The following is a 20485-nucleotide window of genomic DNA, read 5'->3' on the forward strand; positions in this document are numbered from 1 at the left end:
TTAATATTACAGTGGTACCTCTACTTACGAACTTAATTCGTTCTGTGACCAGGTTCTTAAGTAGAAAAGTTTATAAGAAGCAATTTTCCCATAGGAATCAATGTAAAAACAAATAATGTGTGCGATTGGGGAAACCACAGGGAGGGTGGAGGCCCTGTTTCCTTCCAGGAGATTCCTCGAGAGGCCCCACAGAGGCTTCTCTCTGCCTTTTCCGTCCCTGTTTTCTCCCAGGAGATTCCCAGAGGCCCCACAGACGCTTCTCGCAGCCTTTTCCAGCTCTGTTTCCTCCCAAGAGATTCCTAGAGAGGCCCCAAAGAGGTTTCTCCCTGCCTTTTCCAGTTAGTTTCGCAGGCTCAGGTTTGTAAGTGGAAAATTGTTCTTGAGGCAAAAAAATCTTCAACACTCGGTTCTTATCTAGAAAAGTTCCTAAGTAGAGGCGTTTCTAGGTAGAGGTACCACTCTATATTAAATTTATACAATATACTATATCCATTTTTACTCTTGACTAATCCGGAAGCTAGTGTTCTATTTTAGATACAGAACAAACCTATATGTTGTACACAACGCAAAGAAGTCAAGATTAATTCTGGAATGAAAATTATTTTGAATAAAGGACAATTTTAGATGAGTATATTCAGTAGAATGTTTCAAGATTCTAAGAGTTTTTATTTTGTACATGTTGGATAGATCCAGCCCATGAAATAAACTTTCTGCATCTGAATAATTTATCAAAATAATATTTATTTTCCCCACAAGGATCAGAACCAATTTTGTAGGATCCAGATTCCTGGGTCTTGCAGCATCCAAATAAAGCTTTTGATTTACACCACTTCCATAAAATTTGGAACCGAAGCAAGTCTCTTCATAATTACTATATAGAATAAACTGCTAGAGAATTACTGCTTTGTTTCAAGAAGTAGAACTGTAACAGTTCAAGAAATAGATGTTTTAGTGCACTCTTGTTAGCAGACATGCTTCTCGGTATACTGTCTGTGCACAAAGTGAACACTCAAAATTTTCACTGTAAAATAAATCTGCCTCAGTGAGCAACATACTGAATCAAGCTGCCATTTTATCCCTTACACCTGCAGTTTTAAGACAAAACTTTGCCAAATATTACATAATCTTTTTTATTATTATTAAATGAGAAAATCTCATTCTCTTACATTATCACATTGCTTAGTCAGAGAAATGCTGCAGTGATGAAGAAAGGCAATGTGGAAAAAAGTTCTCATTTCTACAACATCCATTTACAAAGAAATTAAAAATCAGGTTCAACACAGCTCATTAGCATAACAATCTTAGGTTCCTTCATGAGGAGTCCCAAAGATCCTCCTTCTACTGGTGCATATCACTACCATCAGAGTATCATTCTCCTTTTTCAACATTTCTTAAATTGCATGAGATGCAGTACAAATCTTCAACTCTTCACGCATCATCATCTGATGTGTCGCTACTGCTTGTCTCTGTATCTTCATTCTCAAGCTTTGCTTTGAAAGTGCTGTTTTTCCAGGGATTGAACTTGAAGTCACAGATGAGACCGTTTTTTAGAATGCAATTTTTTCGGAGGCCATTTTTTTGCAACTGAAACAGAAAACAAACAGAATTTGAAGTCTTAAAATGACAAAGAATCTTGACATTTTGGGTTTTGTGCTTGTGAAGGAAACATAGCTTTATATATATTTTAATAGTACAGAACACAATTTCTGTTTTTAATTTTGAGCATCTGTGACTCTTTTGGTTGATTATTGAACCAACCAGGATTTAAGAGAATTTTTTTAAACTTAAGAGCTGAAAATAATAATTAAAATAACCTTCTAGTGCACAAAATTGAAAAAAAAACCTCCTTCAAGTAAGGAAGGATAATTACTAATCTTCTTCCATTCTTATAGGAAGAAGAGTTGAAATACATATGGGCAATCTCAAGTTTTATAAACCAAAACTCACAAGAGTAGATGTAAGTTCTGACTGAGTCCCAATCAGGCCAGATGGTAGAAAAATGGGAGTAGATCAGGGATCTCCAACCTTGGAAATGTAAGACTTGTGGACTTCAACTCCCAGAATTCCTCAGCCACCTTTGCTGGCTGAGGAATTCTGGGAGCTAAAGTCAACAAATCTTAAAGTTGCCAAGATTGGAGATCACTGGAGTAGATGGCAATTGAAGTATTTGAGTACTAGTCGTCCTCGATTTAAGACTACAATTGGGACTTTTTTTGTTGCAAGTCAATGAGGTCATAAAGCAAGACTTGGGACCAGACCCAATTTAATAACCTTTTACTGTGGTTGTTAAATTAATCGTCATTAAATGAACAACCCACAGGTAAAAAGGCTTGATTATGTTGGAGGACAGGAGCTATGCAAGCTTGTTTTTAACCTGCAATGTGGTAGTGAAACTTAAGATGGATTTTCGTTTTCATTTGTTTATCATCGCAAACACAACAATCTCCACTGACATTATTAGCATGTGACAGGTACTAGAGGAAGCCTAGTGGGATAAGTCAGTTAAGTATTACAAAAGTTGGGGGGAAATGAAGAATGGCAGAGCAAGAAAAAAATGAAATATTAATCACCATACTGAATAGTTGAGAGGCTCAACTACTATTTTGCATTTCAAAACAATGACTGTATTTCCTTGTAAAAGGATTATGAATGCTTAAAAAATTACTTTGCATCTTAGAAGAGCCATTGTACTCTTCTATTAATACTTATATGCATTTTAAGGGGGAATCCTGAAGGTACTAAATATATTGTCCATTATTGATTTGCTGAAATACAAAACTTTGTTTCTCCCTCTCTCCTCCTCATGGTCTGCAATTAGTATTATTTGGCAATTAACTAAAATTTATTTAAAATTAGTTATCCTGATCCACATACTAAGACATAAGCAGAATGAGATCTACAATCCTAGAGTCTTAAAATATTACATCAACAATAAGATGCAGAAATTATTTTAGGAAATATTAAATAAGCATTCTGATCTACACTTTGCTCTACAAAACATTTCATTCTGAACACATCTTGTGCTAATTTATCTTACCTGTTCACTAATGATCTGAAATTCTCTCATTTCATCTTCTGTCAGTGGAGCACAAGTGTCATCATTTTCACTGTCTTCCTGCCAACCCATTTCCTTTAACAACCTTTTAAAAAAGGGAGAAGGGTCAATATTTTGCATGAGATTTATATCCTGCCCTTTGGTAAGAAGCTCAAGATGGCATATACATAGGCATATGAAGCCAATATAGACTCCACAATGATTCTCAGATAGGGGCATTTACTTTTATTTGCAAGACCTTTCTATTTGGAAAAAAAATTCTCACAAATTCATGAACCTGTAGAAAAAATGCATCTCCTTTTCTGGCTTGATTATTTTGCCCATCCTGTTAAATACAAGGCTCAGAAATATTTACACCTTTATAACCATTTCACCATAGTTTTTTTCCCCCCAAAGTCAAATTACAGGAAACCTCTCCTACTCCACCTCTATTTCTACAGAGCAGTCCATGTATGGAGATTCTCCAGATCCTGGTTGTCCCAAAAATGCTTTTTCAAGAAGGAAATGGACTGGGTTTTTTTTTCTTTGAAGCTGTTTCACATCGTCTCCAAGAAGCTTTTTTTCCAGATTTTCCCCATTTTTTAGTTCCATATGCATAGTTATATCAATGCATATACCTTGAAAACATATCCATAGCATACAGTTACGTAATTCTAGCTGATCTCTTTTATTTTCATATCAGCACCTCTATCATATTAATAGGTCATCAGTCTGTGTTCGTTTCCCGTTCTCACTCCCCTCCCACTCTCTCCATCTAGCTTCCTTCCCTTCTTTCCTTCCTTCTTTCCTCTCTCCATCCCACCTCTACCTTTCTCCAACTACTTCCTCTCTCTCCCTCTAAACCTTCCCTTGAGTGATTTCAATAAGTTTTATATTATACAGACTGCTAATATATTACTAAATAATTATATTCTTTTGGTGTCTCTTCTCGTTTATAACATTTTTATAATATTTATAACCATTATCCTTTAATTGTTGGTATACACTTTAAAACTAATATTACCATTTCCTCACATTCTAGTTTTGTCATCTGGGTTAAATCATTTATTTGTCACTCCTAATCTTTTCATTTTGTCCTCACTTTACTTCAGTTTCTGAATACATTAATTTTCTATCCAATTATAAAACGTCATTCAAACATTATAATATTCAGATTCTTCTCTATCTTTAAGTTTCATGTCATTCTGCTCATCTCTGCACAGTCCAATTTTTTTAAAAGTATATCTTCTCTGGATGGGGCCTTAGATCCTTTCCATTTTTGTGTGAATGTGATTCTTGCTGCTGTTATCACGTGTACAATTAAGTATATACAGTGTTCCCTCGATTTTCGCAGGAGATGCGTTCCGAGACTGCCCGCAAAAGTCGAATTTCCACGAAGTAGAGATGCGGAAGTAAATACACCATTTTTGACTATGGACAGTATCACAAGCCATCCCTTAACACTTTAAACCCCTAAATTACAATTTCCCATTCTCTTAACAACCATTTACTCAACATTATTACTGGTACTCACCATTGAATAAGACACTTAGTGATCCTGATATTTATAAACATAATTATTTATTAACAATAATTTTTTTTTTTTTACGATAATGCTGATGAAAGTTTTGCAGTTGAAAGTTTGGCGATGACGTATGACGTCATTGGGCAGGAAAAACCATGGTATAGAAAAAAACCCTGCGAAGTATTTTTAATTAATATTTTTTTGAAAAAACGTGGTATAGGCTATTCGCGAAGTTCGAACCCGCGAAAATCGAGGGAACACTGTATCTTCTTTGCCAAGTTATTTGGCAAAACGCCTAACAAGAAGACCTCTGTTTTTAATTATTATTTTAACATTTTTTCAACCCATGTCTGCATTCCAGTCCAAAATATTTTTTGCTTCTGCACATGTCCACCACATATGATAAAAAGATCCTGGTATTTGCTTGCATTTCCAGCATTTCATAGTCTTGTCCTTAAACATTTTAACAATTCTTTCTGGTGACATGTGCCATCTGTAAAACATTTTATATAAATTTTCTTTATAGGCTGTTGTCTCCAAGCTCTGGTCTGGATGGTGGAGAATGGAACGAGGAGGGATACAACTTCATCCATCTCCAGTCTTCAACACTTTCAGCAGTTCCAAGAAAGCTCCACACCCATTTACACTACTCAGGTGACCCTGAGGACACAGATAAACCTCCAAATGGCTTCAACTCTCCCAAATAATGCAAATGATCAGTGGTCTTGGATGAGAGGCGAAATGTCTTCAAAGAAAACGAAGTCCAGTTGCCTCTTGAAAATGCACCTTTGGGATACAGCAGTCCATCATTAAGTTGAACTGCACATTGGGGATTTAAATCTTTAAAATAATCTCATAAATTATTTTATGAATTACAATATGCTCAGATTCCTTTTCCTATTTTGATCATATAATTTATCTTGAATTATTTTTTTAAAATGAAATAAACAATTAAAATAACAATTTAAAGATACTCTAATAAATGGTCCATATATAGCCTTTTCTCCTGCTAATGAATAAAATTATTTTAATAAAACCAAAATACTAACCGATGTTCTGCCTCAAGTGAACTCGAAAGGATATCAGTCTGTGGAAATGCTGAAGACTGGATCATTTGCTGAGGACTCTCGTTTTCAAAATTCCTGTTTACGTCCCTCCCTTGATGGCCACTGTTGCCGTTATGTAAATTAAATTCATCATCATCATCATCATCATCATCCTGTTAAAGAAGTCACATATCTGAGTAAATTCCAAAAAGAAAAAAAAAAGATTTACAAACAGTAAGTTGTAGACACGTTTATACATTTGGAAAATGCCAAAATTAGGAAAGGCTAAACTTTGTCCCCAGAAATGTGCAGATATTTGAAATGGACATGGGAAAGTGCTTTAGGCAACAGCAGCACTTTAAAGAAACTGCGCCTTTTCATGGTCTTGCACAATTGCAGTCCCAGGAAAATATGTGTTCAACAAACATTAATGAATGGGACCCACACCAGGTCAAAAACACCTTTCCCACTTTACAGGTGAATGTAACGTATCTCTACAAAGAGCTTTCTGCTAAACGATCCCAATACTGAACGTACAGTAAAGTAATTCCTAATTGTTTTAACTGTTTTTACACAGATGTCCAAACCCTAAGTTACAGGTTGTCCTTGAAAAACGAATGTAATGGAGCCTGCCCAATATGGTTGGTTGCATGTCACAACAGTTAAGTGAAATAACTGCATATAATCACCCCATTCCATGTTCTTCCTGTTGCAAACATTAAACAAACAGGAGTTATTAAATGAAATACAGGTGGTTCAGGTGATGGAGGAGGCTGTACAAGCCCATGTTTGCCTGTCTCAGTCCTCGCAATGTTACCCTAAGGCATCGTGTGCTGTGCTTCACGCTGGGGTCCCCACAGTCCTTCAGCTTCCTTTCCCACCCAGCAAGCAAAGGGAAATCAGGGCAAACAAAGTTTGGAAACTCTGACAAGGAAGGGGAAAGCAGAGCACACCGAGTTTGCAAACTCTGGCAAGGAAGAGGACATCCCATCCAAGGACTTGCAGGACTCAAGCGTGCTTAGAGCACAGCAGTACACAACTTACTTTTCTGTTTTTTCAGCTGCTAAGGGAAGCAACAAGGCCCCGAAAGGATCAGTTTCTTACACAGTCAGCCTCCTGGCAAGTTCCTCCTATTTTGCAACAGGTTCAATTCTGGTGATACTGAAGAGTTTTTTAAGGCCCTCTATTTTTTAAGGAGGCTCCCAAAAGTGCATAAGTAAAACTCTACAGTATCGCAAAAATATGATGTAGGATCAGCAACATAGCAAGCACATGTGTTGACCTATTTGCTTTTATTTTTCCATTTGTTTTTCATTGTACAAGATAATTCTGAACACATAAGCTTTCTTAGAAGTATGCTAATCAGCACAGGAAAAAGGACTGCTGCTTGTTTTTCCAACCCTTATGAATACTCACAATGTGCTCTCAAAACTATACCTTAAAGGATTCCTAAGCTAAAGGCTAGATTAATTACATATATGCTGCTAATTAACATACCCATTATTATATAAATCCTAAATAACATGCTACGCATATTTATTCAGAAGTCTTATCAAGTTCAACTGTGCTCACTACCACAAAGTTGTGAGAAGGACAATAACTATAAAGTTTTAATTACTGTTATTATGCACGCATTATCTTTTTATTCCCTAACATTTAACTGGGTTTTTAAATTATAGATGTTATTCTGTCTGGTTTGTATTCTGGTTTAACATTTTATTATGTGAAAAAGCAATAAATGCTTATCATGTAATAAACACTGTTAGGCACCTAAGTACCTTCTCTTGCTCAACACAGTTTTCATCATGTTCTTCCACTGGATCCCGTTTTAACATCTTCAAAAATTCACTCTTCTTATCAGTGCGTGTTCGTGTTAATTTGGTTAAACGAGGCTGGCCAATTTTATCAACTGGAGATAAGGAATTTGACCGATTACACTAAAGAGAAGAAGAAATGTAATGAGTGGCCCCAAAAAGTTCTTGTTCTTGTTTAATAAACAACATTTTAGGTAGCTTAGATTGTTTCAGATCTTCCATTTACTTTTTCAAAATCGTCAAAGAAATATTTTGACCAAAAAAAATGTACCTCTATCACGGACTTTTGTGATACGATAGGCTTGGCAGTAGGTTTAAAAGCACTAAAACTTCCACTACCATATGCAGAGTCATGAGGAAATGAAGGCCCAGTTTTGTTCTCTTTTGTTTGGCTTTTCCACTGTGTGATCTAAACATATCAAAATAATAGAATATTTTTGTACTCGGGTTGATAAACAACTTAAAGTGTCCAACAATAACTTGTCCTTTACATTTATTTTTCTTAAAAAACATAATATATTGATATTTTAAAATAGCAACAATGAGGGAAATCCCTATACTGAGGAAGAAATAAAAGGAAGAGCTAACAATGAATTGTAAACATCTCTGTAATGTCTACAATTGAGTAAAATTACGGTAAGTTGATAAATATATAAAATTTCATATTACAGTACTGTTATAAAGTAAGATTGCAAGAAAAGTCCCTTGAGAATGATTTCCACAGGTATGAGAATGAACCCCCTCTTCTCTGTAATAGAATTGGCAGCTCTAGTTTAAAAAGGTGGGGAAGCTGAGTTTTAGCTGCTTTTTATTTTCAGCAAGTATGTCTGTGTGTGTGACTGTTAGCATATGGGTTTTTTTTAAATATTTAAATATTTTAAATTTGTCTGATTGCTTATGATTTGTTTTTACATGTTGTGAGCCGCCCCGAGTCTTCGGAGAGGGGCGGCATACAAATCTAAGTAATAAATAAATAAATAAATAAAGTACAATATTTTCAAATCTTACCTTTGCTGGTGGAATAATAGGTTTAGGAACTAAACCTTTATAGACATTCAGGCCAGTTCCGTTCCCAACCAATTGTGATGAATGAATATTTCCTCCCACAGGGACTCCAGATATCTGCAAATCTTTTGTATTGCCTTTTTTAATAATCAGCATTCGTGGAGATCTAGATTTAGGATTTAGAGGGTATTCTACAAAGAGACAAAAAATATGTCATTCTAGATTATGGCTACATTTAAATCAGAAATACAGCAATCCTCATATATAGGTAGTCCTCAGCATATAATCACAATTGAGAACAAAGTTTACATTGCTAAACAAGACATTAAAGTCAGTTCTGCCCCATTTTAAGACCTTTCCTGCCACAGCTATTAAGTGAATCATGCAGTTGTTAAATTAGTAAACAGTTGTTAAATGAATCTGACTTCCCCATTTATTTTGCTCGTCAGAGGGTGATTGAATGTCCCCAGGATACTGCAATTGTCATAAATGCCAGCTGCCAAGTTTTTTAATTTTGATTATGTGACCATGGGGATAGTGCAATGGTGTAAAAAATGGTCATAATTCACTTTTTCAGTGCTGTTGTAACTTTGCAGTCACTAAATGAATGGTTGCAAATGGAGGACTATTTATATACAGTTGTTGAAATGCTTTTAGATAAGGTATTTGTATTCACTGATACTTGTGATACACTGTTTAGACTTGGACAAGCAACGGCTATATCTAAAAATACAGAATGTTATAATTCTCCTCCAATTATTGAGTCCCAAGAGATCAGGGGGGAAAAATGATTACTCAGAAACAAGAGGAAGATCTCAACAATCTTGGAAACCAGATGATTCCTCCAAGTGCAGAAATATCCAAACCGTTAATAAGTATTACATGGAGAGCAGCGCTGAAACCCAAACTGTAATCAATGCAAAATAAAATAGGGAAGAACAGAATGAACATCTAGGTAGTGATTATGCTGCATTTTGTTGCAAATCTCACATACTTATTTTCAGCATCAGTCTAGTTTCTTAGCACGCAAATACATGAATAGCCAAAGGAGGACAAATATACATACCGGTAAGTGTAATTCTGTATGAATAACATCTATATGCTAACTAAGATATTCAAAAAATGGGGGGGAAACTTATGACCTACAAATATAGATACTGACTTTTGTTTTTAATACAAAGCCTCCAAAACGATTACTGTGGAAAATCAGCAATATAAATTACCATTTGTTGAGACAAAAAAAAAGTATAAGCCCCAAATAGATTTAACTTTTAAGGGTCTCTAAGAACATTCTTAAGGTCTCCCAAGCACTAAGAAAAGAGTCTGAAAATCCTAAAATGTATATATGCATACACACATATACATAGACACATGCATGCATACATGCATGCATACATACATACTTCAGTACAATGAAATATTTACTTTAAACTTAAGGCAGTATTACAATCCAAAATCCCAAGTTATAAATATTACTTCAGAGGCACTTACTGAAAAATCAATTAATATGGTTTGTATAATATAAAATAATAATCTTAACGTTCTTACCCCAAACACCTTCAGCTAATGATTTATTTTGGTTTGGTTCCCTCTCATGTTCAGGATTCAGGGATGGCTAAAACAACAAATCCACAGCTTGATTAGTTTAAGTTCCATTAGAAACTGTCTTGTAATTGAAATCTCATTTTCTAGATTGCAAGAAGCATTGTCAAAGAACTATGGATCAGTAACAAGAGATAGTGAAATTGGTAAACTAACCATACTAGTCAGAGAGAAAGTATAATCATAGTGAGGCTGTAATCTAAAAGAGTTACCGTATTTTTAGAGTATAAGATGCACCCTTTTCCTCCCTAAAAGAGGCTGAAATTCCGATGAGTCTTATACTTGAATGCAGCTTTTTCAAAGCTTTTCCCCAGCCCTAAGTAGGTGCTAACGATCTTCCCAGTTCTTATCTTGCAGGTTCTTTCATTGTTACTGTATGCAAAGAATGTTTTCCAAGCTCTAACTAAGTCTTTCTAGTTTTTTTCATTACTTGCTCAAAGTTTCTTGCTCCAAGTAAGTTTCTTTACAGCTCTAACCAGATGCTAACGATGTTCCCAGCTCTTACAGCTTGCAAGCTCTCATTGTTACTCTCTGCTAAGAATGTTTTCCAAGCCCTAAGCCTTTGCAGTTTTTTTCGTTGCTCTAACATGCTTCAAATGTTTATTTCCAGCCCTAACCATGTGCTAACAATGTTCCTAGCTCTTACCAGCTTTCAAGATCTTTCATTGTTACTCTCTACTAAGAATGTTTTCCTAAGTCCTAAGTCCTTGCAAGTTTTTTTCATTGTACTTTAATAATACTTGGTCTAGTATCATTAGTGGTAATATGGTTACCATTGGAGTCTTTCCTTGAGAATGAGTTTGGATGACAAGACACAATTTCCTCCAAGATTATTTTTGGGATTCTCTTAAAATGAGGACAACTTGTGTATTAGGAAACACAGCTATATCAAGAACAGTCTTCTGGAAAAACAAAACAAAACAAGGCAAAACAACCCACCCCTCAAAACCAGGAAGGACAGTTGGGTGTTTCTGGACTTGCATGTTGAGTCGTGAAAATCCTTGGTCAGAAAGAAACTTGCAGGCTTGCAAACTCCAGCAGGCCTGATCTCCCCCTTGATTGCTGGATGGGAAGGAAGATGGAGTTGCAAGCCCCAGTTGATTCATTCAAGCAACATTAACCTGGGTGAATGAATAGCTGTAGAAATCCTGCAGGGTAGAATTGGGAGGGTGGGAGTTGAGCACTGTAGCATTCCTATAGTCAGTCATAAAGTGTAAATGACTACAGAGATGCTGCTGCACCTTAACTTTGAAACCAGGTTGTAAGCAGCTTTTGAGGAGTCTATCATAAATTTGTATGGTCACTAAGTCAAGGACTACCTGCAATATCAAGAACCAACAATAATGTCATGGAATGTTCTGAATAGTTGCCTTCTGCAAGTACCTGAATGCACTATGATAAACTTACAAAATCTTCAGCTTCAAATTGTTTGGGTTCTTCCTTGCGTGTCTTTTTCAGACTCTCACATTCAGATGCTTTGTTTTCCTGTGATCCTTGGCTTTTTCCAGACTGAAAGCTCCTGGTACGAGCACGTGAACCTCCATTATGATATCCTGTTCTATAGTTTGAGTTTTCTGTTCCATTTCTGCCTTGTGAACGCCAACCATTTCTTTCTTTTCTTCCTGAGTGCCCTTGAATAAGATTTAAAAGATTAAAATCAAAATTACATGCCATGTTGCACAAAATTTATTATAGGAAAATGTAAATGGGAGAGGGGCGTGGTCAGCGCCGCAATGGGACGGCATCCCTTGAGCTCCTGCAGGGGGATACTGAATCCCCACTGTATGGGGGTGCCAATTCCTATCAGATCGGCCCGGAGCCTCCTTGGAGGGGGGGGGTGAAGAAGGGGTCTTGTCTGCCCACCGTTTCTGGGGTCGGCATACCCCGCGGTGGGCTGGCTGTTGACCTCGCCCGACGGGGGTGAAACGACTTCAGTCGCCATAGTCACGGTGACTACCTACTTAAACAAAGCATCGGGAATCATCTGGAAGGAGAAGAAACACAAGTTTTTTGTGCTGGAGGTTGAGGAGAAAGCAGATTGTGAAGAAAGGGTGTGCTACTATGCCGTAGGGAAATCTTGATACTGAATTTATAATATTTTTTTTGGAAGTTAAGCTAGAGCGAAAGTGTAGAAGAAGCCAGACTATTAGAGGACTGCTTAATCAACGTTAAATGGATTTTAAAAATTAACTAAAACCCAAGAACTATACATTTGTTTTGCTTTTGGAATTTTGGAGTTAAAACTTGGCTTTTTTGAAACTATCAAAATTTAAACCTAAAAGATCTTAAAAGAAGTTAAAAGAATCAAAAGTTACTGTGAGATTTTGTATTGGGGATATCTGCTGAAGCTGAGGTGTTATTTGGTTGGATTTGTAATTCACTGAATATGACCTTCATTCAATAGAGCTGGGCAGATTGTTCCTATAACAAGTGATAAAGATCAGCTGGGAACTAGAAGAAAACATATTTGAATTTGAAAGGAGGGCAAAAAGACAGACCATTTGATTTGTTTGAGATATCTTGGTTTTTTAGGCTATTTAAAGATAAATTTGACAGATGGATAAAGTTTTTTTTATTATTCAGATGAGATGGAAGAAATAAAAGATTTATTCAAGGATATCCTGAAAGACATAATGAGTTGAAAGAAGAAAACAGACATGACAACACTGTTTTTTCAATTGGAAAGTCTAATCAAGATTTATAGAGAAAATGGGAAAATCTGGAAAGATTGCATATTTTGGCAGAAAGAGAGAGAAGATGTACAGTATGTATGCATTGAAGTGTTGATATAATTTTACAACGTTATATGTCTTATGAGTATAATATTATGATAAATGTCTAAGAAATTAGGATCTAAAATAATGGATTGATCAATAGTTATAATTTTGTTTTTTTGATATTTTTTAATAGTAATAGTGTTTGGTTCTTTTTCCCTTTCTTTTTTATTATTATATTTTCTTTTTTTAGCTTATAATTTGTTTTATTTTAGTTAGTAAGAGGAACTTACTTGCAAGAGGAAGATGGAATTATTACTTGCAAGAGGAAGATGAAATTATTTTAATAAGGTCAAAGGAAATCAATGTAGGATTTAATTAAAAGAAAATTTGGATATCTAGATCAGTGTTTCCCAACCTTTTTTGAGCCGCGGCACATTATTCATGTTTTCAAAATTCTGGGGAACACTGAAGGGGGGGGCGGGGGGGCTAAAGAAAAGTTTGGACAAAAAAAATATATCTTCCTCCATTTCACTCTATTTCTCCCTCCCTCTTTCTCTCTCTTCCTTCCTTCCCTTCTTTCTCTCCATCCCTCTTTCTTTCTTTCTTCCTCTTTTTTGCTCTCTTTCTCTCTCCCTCCTTCCCTCCCTCTATGTCTTTCCCTCGCCCTCCTTCCCCCCTTTCTTTCTCTCTCTCTCTCTTGCTTTCTTTCCCTCTCTTTCTCTTGCTTTCTTTCTCTCATTCTCTCTCCCCTCCTTTTTCTCTCTCTCTCTTTCTCTCTCGTTCACCACGCCAGCAACAGAGAGAAAAAGAAAGAGCAAGAGAGAGCCGGAGAGAGAGTGGAGTGCGCAGCAGCCATCAGCCTCCTCGCCCTCCCAGACATCCCCAGCGCCCGGCCTCGCGCCGCCTCCCGTTAGCCCGGCCGAAAGCCACACAGTCCCGGACTCCCGGATCGCTCGCTTCTCCGGCCAGCGCGGCGCTTTCCTGGGCAGATGGCTTTGCTGACCGGAGAAGCGAGCGATCCGGGAGTCCGGGACTGTGTGGGTTTGCGCCATGAAGAGAAAACGGCAGCAGGGAAAAGTCGGCCGTTTTCTCTTCATGGCGCAAAGCCACACAGTCCCGGACTCCCGGATCGCTCGCTTCTCCGGCCAGCATGGCGCTTTCCTGGGCAGATGGCTTTGCTGACCGGAGAAGCGAGCGATCCGGGAGTCCGGGACTGTGTGGCTTTGCGCCATGAAGAGAAAACGGCAGCAGGGAAAAGTCGGCCGTTTTCTCTTCATGGCGCAAAGCCACAGAGTCCCGGACTCCCGGATTGCTCGCCCCAAGGCAGGAGGCGGCGGCGGAAGAGAGTGGGCGGATCGGGCGGGCAATGGGGCAGGGCGGAGAAGCCAGGGGCGCGTTTGGCCGGAGGCACCGTGGGGAGGCAGGGGCAGGGAGGTGCGGCAGTAGGTGCCTCCGGCCAAACGCGCCCCTGGCTTCTCCGCCCTGCCCCATTGCCCGCCCGATCCGCCCACTCTCCTCCGCCGCCTCTCGCCGCGGCACACCTGACGATGTCTCGCGGCACACTAGTGTGCCGCGGCACACCGGTTGGGAAACGCTGATCTAGATGACAAAATTAGAGGTCAAGGTTAGGAGGTTTGTTGAATACCAGAAGTAATTAATTTGGAACTAGTAATTTTGTGGGGGCAATTATATATGTTTTACTAATTTGATACTATTTTTATTGTAATTTGAAGGTATGCTGAAATGTATTGAAAAAGGTTTGGAGGAAAAAATAAAAAAAATCCCCCCCCCCCCCCCACAAATGTAAATGAAACAGGTTAACTGAACATTATAAAGTAGTTCAGTTTAATAACTGATTCTGCTTTACATGTATGAAGAGTCTTTGGACAATATGTGTATATATGTATACCCCCCTCCCCCATTTAAGTTTTCAGAAAGGAGCAAGAAAGCAAGCAATAAATAAACATTTATACAACTGTAATATAATACGCATAATGTATCTAGTGGTTTTAAGGGGCTACAGAGGAGTCAGATCTATACTAACAATATTTTTTATTCATTGTATCTATAAATTAAAACATATACCAGCTATAATTGAAAATAAATGTATACTGCTGTAATTGAAAATATGATTTACAAAGTAAATCTATTTAGATCATGACTATGTAAATAATTAAACACTTTGATGCCTTATTCAAAGACAAAACATTACTAACCTCCATTTGAATGGCCACAACTAGGATCCAATCCATCAGAAGAGTTATGCCGTCTACGATTAACTTCATAACGATTTTCTGTCCATGAAAAGGTGCTGGAATGTTTCTCAAAGTTCAGTGATGACTAAAGATGAAAACAAACATTATTTGCTATTTGTATCAGAAGCACAATTTAATCAACACACTATTATGTAAATTTGCTGAGGACTATAATCTTGTTTCAATACCAACTACTACAATCTCATCCTTACCATTTAAATATTCACGCATTGGGAATGGTAAGCTATACTGTATATACTACATCCATTCAAATATTCAGAATAACAGAATAACTGAGCATGGAGATCTTCTAGTATTAAGAGCAAGCACACTGAAAGCTATACAGAAAACTAACTCATTAATCATTCTTCCTAGATTTTTTTCTCCTCAAATCCTTTGTAGGACGTTCAGATAGTAAAGGATGTAAACTTGTTAACTTTTCTAAAACTGTTGATTCCAGGTACAGTCTACCATTTCAGCACATGGTGGAGCTAGCGTTCTATTAATCTCAATACTGCAATCAAAGAAAGTTGCTGCCAGTTTTATCGATTTATTACTTTCCAAGCTGCAGATCTCAGGACTACTTTGAGGTGGGAATGGAAGTACAGTGATCCCTCGATTATCGCGAGGGTTCCGTTCCAAGACCCATCGCGATAATCGATTTTTCGCGATATAGTGGTGCGGAAGTAAAAACACCATCTGCGCATGCGCGCCCTTTTTTTCCATGGCCGCGCATGCGCAGATGGTGTTTTTACTTCCGCACCTGGGAAGACCCAGGGAAGGTTCCTTCCACCGCCCAGCAGCTGATCTGCTCGGCAGCGCCGCAGCAGCGAGGAGCCGAAGATCGGGGTTTCCCCTTTGCGTGGGCGGCGGGGAAGACCCAGGGAAGGTTCCTTCGGCCGCCCAGCAGCTGATCTGCTCGGCAGCGCCGCAGCAGCGAGGAGCCGAAGATCCGGGTTTCCCCTTTGCGTGGGCGGCGGGGAACACCCAGGGAAGGTTCCTTCGGCCGCCCAGCAGCTGATCTGCTCGGCAGCGCCGCAGCAGCAAGGAGCCGAAGATCCGGGTTTCCCCGCCGCCCACGCAAAGGGGAAACCCGGATCTTCGGCTCCTCGCTGCTGCGGCGCTGCCGAGCAGATCAGCTGCTGGGCGGCCGAAGGAACCTTCCCTGGGTCTTCCCCACCGCCCACACGCCGCTCGAGAGCAAGAGGGGGAGAGATAGAGAAAGAGAGAGAAGGAAAGAAAGATGAGAGAGGGAGGAAGAGAGTGTGAGAGAGGAAGAAGCAAGATAGAGAAAGAGAGAGAGAAAGAAAGATGAGAAAGGAAGACAGTGACGTCATCGGGTGGGAAAATATTTTTAATTAATATTTTTTGAAAAATCACGATATACCGTTTCGCGAAGATCGAGATCGCGAAAATCGAGGGATCACTGTATACATGCATTCTATTTTGCTAATAAAATCAAGATAGAATTTTTCCTCAAAAAATAAATTGCATTCATAAAATCAAAAATTACAAAGTACAATGTAAATTGTATTTCCATTTATTTCCTTCAATTTATTCCTCCATACCCATGAACTTTTGCAGCAAAAGAACTAAAGCTTTGGTTGCCAGTTGTAAGAAATATTAACAATAAATATGAAGCATGTATTTCAACTATAAAAAGAATAGGGTTTGACATAAAAGTGATGCTAAGAAGCCAAATTCAAAACAGTGATTTAAAAAGTGTTATGAAACAGGGTTATTAAAAATCAAGAATTGAAGTCTAGGTTCTATTTTGAAATGTATATTAAATAATAGAAAAAGTAAGGGTAAATATTTGAAAAAACACCAAAACATTTCAATTGCAATTTTTATGCTGTTTATCTGAGGGCAGTGATGCTGAACAAGTCCCTCGGGTGCTAAAAGAGCATCTGTCCGTGCTATCACGCATGCACGAGTGCCCACAACCATAATTCAGTGCTTGGGGAAGGCAAAAACAGCTCCCCCCCTCCCGAGACTCTCTGGAGGCCTGTTTCCCAACTTCTGGTGGGGCCAGTAGGCTCGTGCTTCACCCTCCCCAGGCTCCAAAGGCTTCCCTCGAGCCTGGGGAGGTAAAAGGCCTTCCTCCATTCCCCCCCCCCCTGCCCCTGGAGGCTCTCTGGAAACCCAAAACACCCCTCCCCCAGCCTCTGTGCAAGCCAAACATCAGTTGGCCAGCAACACTTGCAAGTTGGAGCTGAGCTAAGGTAATGGCTCGCATGCCAGCAGATATGGCTCCTCGTGCCACCTGTGGCACCCATGCCATAGGTTCACCATCAATGCTTATGGGGATTTTTTTAAAAAAATATATAATAGGCAGAATTTCCATGTTGCACAAAACATCTGGGTTAAAAATTCATTCTTTACCCAGTCCCTTAGTACTTCCTTGAAAATCTGTTTTGGATAGTTGTAGCGATTACCATTGCAAGGTAAACAAAAGAAAGGTAAAGGAAACATTTCCTACATTAGTAATTTAATAAATAGCATAAATAACCTTTGATGATGGTGGTGGAGTAGGAAAATTAAGCCAGGCTGGAGCAAAGTCATGCTGCGCCATTTAGGTCCAGTCTTACAATCAGTGAAACAAGGCTTCAACACCTCATGACAATACCTGTCAAACAAATGTCATAAATTTTTAAGTATGACATATGTTAATCCTGAGGCACTTAATTTAACAATTTTTTTTTTAAAAAAACCCTAGAAATGCAATTAAATAACACAAATACATAATACGATTTGCCTAGCTTATTTAGAAAAGAATGTTAAATAGACAACACAGAGTGATCTCATATTTTGAACAAAGAATTTTAAATGTCAACAATTTTAATAATGACATTAAAATTCACATTTTATCCAATTAAAAAAGATCTACCGTATTTTTCGCTGTATGTGACGCACCTTTTTCCTCCCTAAAAGAGGCTGATAATTAGGGTGTGTCTTATACACTGAATGTAGCTTTTTTTTCCCCCAGTCCTAACTAGTTGCTAACAATCTTCTCAGCTCTTACCTTGCAAATTCTTTCACTGTTTCTCTCTGTGAAGAATGTTTTCCAAGCCCTAAGTCTTTGCAAGGTTTGTTTCATTACTCTAACTTGCTCTGGGTAAGTTTTTTTCTAGCCCTAACAAGGTGCTAACGATGTTCCCAGATTTTACCACTTGCAAGCTCTTTCACTGTTAATCCCTGCTAAAAATGTATTTCAAAACCTGCCTTTGATTTTTTTTTATTCTCTATTTACTCCAAATGTTTCATTCTAGCCCTAACCAGGTGCTAACAGTGTTCCCAGCTTTTACCACTTGCATACTCTTTCATTGTTAATCTCTGCCAAGAATGTATTCCAAAACCTGTCTTTGTAGGGTTTTTCTTTTCATTGCTTTACTTGCTCCAGATATTTCTTTCCAGCCCTAACCAAGTGCTATTAATGTACCCAAGCTCTTTCACTGTTACTCTCTGTGAAGAATGTTTTCAAGTCTTAAGTCTTTGCAGCGTTTGTTTCATTACTCTAACTTGCTCTGAGTAAGTTTCTTTTAGCTCTTTCACTGTTACTCTCTGCAAAGAAGAATGTTTTCCAAGCCCTAAGTCTTTGCAGGGTTTTTTCCATTGCTCTATTTGCAATGTAAGGAAGATCTGAGGCTGGGGTGTGGGTTCAGATGGGGGCGGCTAGCTTTCTACCAGGTTCTTTTCTTTTAAAGGGAGAGAAAAAAGAGGGGGGGGGGCGAATAACAAGCTTTTCTAGAGAAAGAAATGTATATCTCCCATCAATTGCAATGTAAAGACAAAAAGACAGAATTACACTGCAATTGATAGGAGATACACATTTCTTTCTCTAGAGAAGCTGGTTATTCGCCCTCCCCCTTTTTTCTCTCTCTCTCTCTTTAAAAGAAAAGAACCTGGTGGAAAGCTCCCAGACGAACTCATACTCCAGCCGATTCCAGGCCCCTAGCCTTCATCAGATTTTCCTCAGCTTGGACTTGCAGCTGCTAGGTCTTCAGAGCCTGAAGCTGTCATGCAGTTGCAGAGCAATGCCAGCTCTAAGTCCAGCTAGAGCAGAAGGGGGAGTGAATTTGAGTCGTGGGGTGGGTGAGTATGGGGGGGGGGGGAGAGAACCAGGAGGAGAGCCGAGTCTGGCATGACTGATGGAGGAATTCTGGGAGTTGAAGTCCACAAGTCTTAAAGCTGTCAAGTTTGAAGACACTTGAGTTAGAGGTTAGGAGTGCAAAGGTCTTCAAACCTGTCAAGTTTAAGGCTTGTGGATTTCCATTTCCATTTCTGAGCTAGCATGACTAGTGGACGAATTCTGGGAATTGAAGTCCACAAGTCTTGAAGCTGTCAAGTTTGAGGTTTGTAAAAGGTGTACATGGTTTTTAAAAGTATACATGGTTGTAAAAAGTATTCTGCTACACTGGAATTTTATTAAACAATATAATACCACACCATTTGGTTCAGAATGCTTTTTTCCTTGTTTTCCTCCTCTAAAATCTAGGTGCATCTTATACACCGAAAATACGGTATATGATGTTTGAATGTGAAGATGTTTCCTGTATAAACACTTTAATCAGAACCTCTCACTATGCAAGTGAAAGAGAGAAGAAAAGGAACTTACATCTTCAATTCATACTGACGGAGGATTTTAAAAACTGGATACAAGTTTTATCAAAACAATATTGCACCCCACCCTTAAGTCTCACCAAATGAGACATACTTTGAATCAACATGTAGAAACCACATATTATGTGCATAGTCTGTGACAAGATGGGCAGCAAATAAATTTAATAAATAAATAAAACAAGGCTATTCAGAATTAATAAAATAGATTCAAGGTAATCCTGACACTATAAATTAAGTAAGTAAAATACAAAACTATCCATCTTGAACTCTTGCAGGAAAGGTGAGATATAAATTATAACAAAAAATAATAACCAAACCACTTCCATATTTTTAACAAGAAAAACAGATTTGGCCACAGATTTGAAATGAACTCAACACAGACTTGTGGCTAAACTTGGGTAGAACTAAGGGTTCAAAATTCTGATCACAAAAGAGATAAAAATAATGCCATATAGCAAATTATTATTATTATTATTATTATTATTATTATTATTATTATTTATTAGATTTGTATGCCGCCCCTCTCCGCAGACTGCATCACTGATTTATCCTCCCCCACTCAAGTTTGGAGCATTTAAAAAATCTTTTCTGATTATATTTACCTGCTGATACTTTAAAAATTATTGTAAATCTTACCCAAAACAAGCAATAAATTATTGTTGAAGGATTCATAAAAATATATTCAAATTATCTCATAAATTATGCAGTGGTATATTAAGTACCTCTGGACTTCAAAGAACAGGCAGGCTTATTAATATTAATGTCATTTAATTATAACATTAAACTAAAGTAAATATATTTTTCTTAAATCAATAACCCTAACCTTTACAGATCTAATTTAAGAAAACTAGCCTAGCAAACTTA

At 38.0% G+C, this 20485-nt stretch overlaps 1 protein-coding gene across 5 annotated transcripts in view; it reads right to left on the reverse strand.

The window, feature by feature from the left end:
* Window positions 1–721: 721 nt before the first annotated feature.
* GPBP1 (GC-rich promoter binding protein 1) overlaps window positions 722–20485 on the reverse strand; it is a 46002-nt gene continuing 26238 nt past the window's right edge. For 3 of the 5 annotated variants that reach the window (XM_070743309.1, XM_070743311.1, XM_070743310.1), the window contains exons 4-13: window positions 17511–17627; window positions 14960–15083; window positions 11434–11657; window positions 9973–10039; window positions 8428–8615; window positions 7691–7828; window positions 7384–7542; window positions 5609–5778; window positions 3038–3140; window positions 722–1584 (exon numbers count right to left, since the gene is read on the reverse strand). In XM_070743309.1, the coding sequence (XP_070599410.1) occupies window positions 1429–1584; window positions 3038–3140; window positions 5609–5778; window positions 7384–7542; window positions 7691–7828; window positions 8428–8615; window positions 9973–10039; window positions 11434–11657; window positions 14960–15083; window positions 17511–17573 (1392 nt within the window). In that variant the 5' untranslated portion in view covers window positions 17574–17627 and the 3' untranslated portion in view covers window positions 722–1428. The remainder of the gene's footprint in view (window positions 1585–3037; window positions 3141–5608; window positions 5779–7383; window positions 7543–7690; window positions 7829–8427; window positions 8616–9972; window positions 10040–11433; window positions 11658–14959; window positions 15084–17510; window positions 17628–20485) is intronic. The other 2 variants (XM_070743312.1, XM_070743308.1) reach the window with 1 other exon arrangement.

The sequence above is a fragment of the Erythrolamprus reginae genome, chromosome 2 (genome assembly GCF_031021105.1).
Source record: "Erythrolamprus reginae isolate rEryReg1 chromosome 2, rEryReg1.hap1, whole genome shotgun sequence".
NCBI classification, from domain to species: Eukaryota; Metazoa; Chordata; class Lepidosauria; order Squamata; family Dipsadidae; genus Erythrolamprus; species Erythrolamprus reginae.